Raw genomic sequence first — 3,310 nt, 5'->3', positions numbered from 1 at the left:
AATCCATACTATCTGCATAGAAGAAAATGGACAGAACCTATTCCTTATATAGAACAATACCTGACACATAGAAAGTATTATCTGTTATGAGAAGAAATAAATATATAAAATAATGCATGTGGCTATTGCTGGTGTCTGTAAAATTATCCATGGGTCTCCTTCCCCTCAAGGCTGTTTCAGGGCACCCTTTTTCATTTATTACACATTCTCCAGATATGTTTTATTCTGTGTTATTAGGCTTTATTTTTAAATGAAAGTAACTAAAATTTACTGTAAGCTGAAAAGCATGCTAAGAATTTTCTTTGAAACTTTCATATATATCATATATTTAAATCGTAGACAGAGCCTTGTGTAAGAGACATTGTTAGTTTCATTTTAATAGAAAATTGAGCTCACATAAGTAAAATAATTGTCCTAAATTATAGAGTTAGAATGTAGAACTTTCCAAACCTGGTTCCAAGTATAGTATACTTTCCAGTGTATCACAGTAATTCTTTAATTCATTATAAGATATGAGGACATGACCCCCACATAGAAACTAAAATTGCAAGCACACAGCATAGCTCTAGATTCCAGCTGTAGAGTTGTATACATGCTTTGGAATTTGTAGAGGCTTATATTTCCTCTGAAGTTTTGTGTGTACACAAACACACAAGGTATAAACCACCCATGACACTCACACACATATTCTATTTTATTTTTTGCTGTGTTTAAGTAATGTTGGCTCTTCCACATGGTGACACCCAAGGTTCACATACATCCGTCATCGCAGAAATCGCTTTCTTCTCATTATTGTGGAAACAGCTTCCTCCTGCCAGACAGAATGAGGCACTGGTGGGGGGTGGGAACATGGCTTCTCAAGAGTTAAATATCAGTGTGCTATATAATCTTGGATGAGATCAACCTCAAGTAAGAACTGGCTCCATGTAAACCTCATAAAAGAAGATTTTGTCTTTGGCCCTCTGCCACTCTTTTTCTTGATTCTGCACTAAAATTGTGCAAGCAAATGACATCCTCACACTTCCCTCTGGATATTCAAAGTTCTCTTTGGTGGCATCTTATCCAGGCCTGCTTTCCTCACAGTCAGTATTGCAAATACTATATCTGAGGCAATGTGGAGGTACCATTGTAATGCACAGATAAGAGTGTATAAGACATTATACATCCTTTTTGGTTTATTGCCTTTCTGATATGGTCAGTGCCTCAAACTACTTCCACTAAGTCCCGCACCGCCATCCCACATTCTCTACTCTTCCCTGATGTGCTGGGGGAACAAGAACAACAAAAATAACTCCAGATATTTCCCTGAATGTATTTCTTCTCTTTTACCTCTTTTTCAGCTTTGCACTTGCTGCTCCTTCAGGGTGAATCATAATTTTCTTCTTTGACTGCCTAACTCCTATATGTCCCTTAAGGCTGGTTAAAGTGTCATCTCAAGGAAATCTTTCTTGACATTGTCTTCCCCTAGCTGGAGGAAAATGTGTCTTTTTCTTTTCTTTTTTCTATATTAACTTTTTACTTTGAGCCACGCAATTAACGTATGACTGTATAACAACCAACCCCAAAATTTAGTGTCTTGAAAATCAAACATTTATTTAGATTACAAATTTGCAATTAGCACTAGGTTCAGAGTAAAGTGGATTGTTTGTTTCGCAGGATGCCAACTAGAGAGGTGGGAAAGGTGAGGGTTGGAATAATTTGAAGGTTTGTTTCCTCACTGTTGATTGATGATTCAGCTAAGGCTAAGACCTTGGCTGGGTCTAATGCCTGGAACACCTACATGTGGCCTCTCCATGTGGTCCGGAATTCTTTTCAGTATGGTGTCAGGGTTCAGAAAACAAACATTGAGTAAGATAGATATCTATATCTATATCTATATCTGTATCTATATCTATATCTATATCTATATCTATATCTATCTATATCTATCTATCTATCTGTCTATCTATCTATCTATCTATCTATCTATCTATCTATCTATCTATCTATCTATCTATCTATCTATCTATCTATCTATCTATCTATCTATCTATCTATCTATCTATCTATCTATCTATCTATCGCGAGAGAGAGAGAGAGAGAGAGAGAGAGAGAGAGAACAAATGAAACCATATCACCTTTTGTAACCCAGCCTCAGAAGTCTTACAGGTCACTTCCACAACATTCAGTTTATTGAGGCAAATCCTACCCAGTTACAAAAGAAGGAAAAATTGATCTATTTCTTGATGGAGTGATGTTTATGGAAGAGAATGTGGAAGTAGCAATATTTCTGTGGCCATTTTTGGAAAATACCATCTGCCACATCATAGTACACTGTATTTTCCCCCAACCAGAGTGAGAGTTCTATGAGAGCTGTGATTTCTGGTTCATTCCTCTACATATTTGTTGAGGAAACGATCTCCTCCATTTCACGCACATTAGCTATTATAAAGGATAGAAGAGTAAGGGTACATTAAAGGAAATAGCACCTTCAACACTAGACACAACTAGTAACAAAAGGCACGGGTCACACGGTCTCGGATCTGTTTGGTCTTTATACTGTAGATAATGGGATTCATCAGGGGAGGAAATAGAAGATACACAAAACCCATGATCACTTGGACCAGATGAGGTGCTTCTTTCCCAAAACGGTGGATGACAGACAAGCCAATCATAGGAGTGTAGAAGAGAAGCACAGCACAGATGTGGGAAACACAGGTGTTAAGAGCTTTGAGTCTCTCAGCCCTGGATGCAATGGATAGCACGGTATGCAGGATCAGGGCATAAGAGAAGAGAATGAGCAGCGAGTCTATACCCACTGTGGAAACAATGACAAACATGCCGTAAATACTGTTGGCTTTGATGTCTGCACAGGCCAGTTTCATCACTTCTTGGTGGAGACAATAAGAATGTGATAGAACCTGGGAGCCACAATAGGGGAACCTTTTGAGCATAAAAGGCAATGGAAAAATGAGCACTACACTTCGAACCAGGGAAGCCAAGCCAATCCTGACAATGACTGTATTGGTGAGAATGGAAGCATAGTGCAAGGGACGACAAATGGCCACAAAGCGGTCAAAGGCCATAGACAGTAGCACGGAGGACTCCAGGAAGGACAAGCAATGAATGAAAAAGAGCTGGGTGAAACAGGCATCATGACCAATATCTCGTGCCCCAATACAAAAGATGCCTACCACTGTAGGGAGTGTGCAAAGAGACAGACCCAGGTCAGTGATAGCCAGCATGGACAGGAAGAGATACATAGGCTCATGGAGGGAGGGCTCTGTTTTAATGATAAAAAGAATTGTACAGTTGCCTAGGATGGAAACCA

The 3,310-nt window shown here is 39.0% G+C and overlaps 1 protein-coding gene across 1 annotated transcript in view; it reads right to left on the bottom strand.

Moving 5' to 3' along the window:
• Nucleotides 1-2,486: 2,486 nt before the first annotated feature.
• Nucleotides 2,487-3,310, bottom strand: part of LOC102898194 (olfactory receptor 51G2) — a 931-nt gene continuing 107 nt past the window's right edge. Inside the window, 1 exon segment of the mRNA XM_025049472.1 lies at nucleotides 2,487-3,310. This exon segment is cut by the window's right edge and continues 47 nt beyond it. Coding sequence (XP_024905240.1) covers nucleotides 2,487-3,310 — 824 coding nt within the window.

Source organism: Pteropus alecto, unplaced genomic scaffold, assembly GCF_000325575.1.
Source record: "Pteropus alecto unplaced genomic scaffold, ASM32557v1 scaffold395, whole genome shotgun sequence".
NCBI classification, from domain to species: Eukaryota; Metazoa; Chordata; class Mammalia; order Chiroptera; family Pteropodidae; genus Pteropus; species Pteropus alecto.
Note: the sequence above shows the minus strand (reverse complement) of the source record. Positions and strands in the feature narration are given on the sequence as shown.